The sequence below is a fragment of the Bombus impatiens genome, unplaced genomic scaffold (genome assembly GCF_000188095.3).
Source record: "Bombus impatiens unplaced genomic scaffold, BIMP_2.2 scf_0481, whole genome shotgun sequence".
In the NCBI taxonomy this organism is placed as follows: Eukaryota; Metazoa; Arthropoda; class Insecta; order Hymenoptera; family Apidae; genus Bombus; species Bombus impatiens.
In genome coordinates this window covers 50588-50974 of record NT_176900.1, presented here as the reverse complement: position 1 = coordinate 50974, position 387 = coordinate 50588, and the positions used below count along the sequence as shown (strand labels likewise).

Here is a 387-nt window from a genome sequence, read left to right as displayed (position 1 = left end):
CACAGCTAGTCACAATTTCCCGCAACAGCACGGTAACGCGACCGCTGCAACTACGAGACACGGACTTCAGGTCTCGTCCGCTCAACAACAGCAACAGCAGCAGCAACAACAGCAGCAGCAGCAGCAGCAACAACAGCAGCAACCGCCGCAACAACAACAGCAGCAGCAGCAACAGCAGCATCAACAACAACCTACAGCCACCTCGCATCCGGGAGTTTACCTACCTGGCAAAGGTTACGCGGCTTGGTCCGGTGGCCCGCAAGCGCCTCAACAATGGAGCGCTGGGCCGCAAGCTGCGGCGGTCGCGAGTCCCGGCCTTTCGCCCTGGAATCGCGGCAGATCGGTACCGAATCTTCCTCCCCTGCACTCGTCCCTGCACGCCGCTGC

The 387-nt window shown here is 61.0% G+C and overlaps 1 protein-coding gene across 1 annotated transcript in view; it reads left to right on the top strand.

Annotated features, from left to right (window-relative positions):
- LOC100742758 (cytoplasmic polyadenylation element-binding protein 2) overlaps positions 1-387 on the top strand; it is a gene marked incomplete at its 3' end in the record, with an annotated part of 53089 nt that overhangs the window by 2120 nt on the left and 50582 nt on the right. Inside the window, exon 3 of the mRNA XM_003490870.2 lies at positions 1-387. Within this exon, the coding sequence (XP_003490918.2) occupies positions 1-387 (387 nt within the window).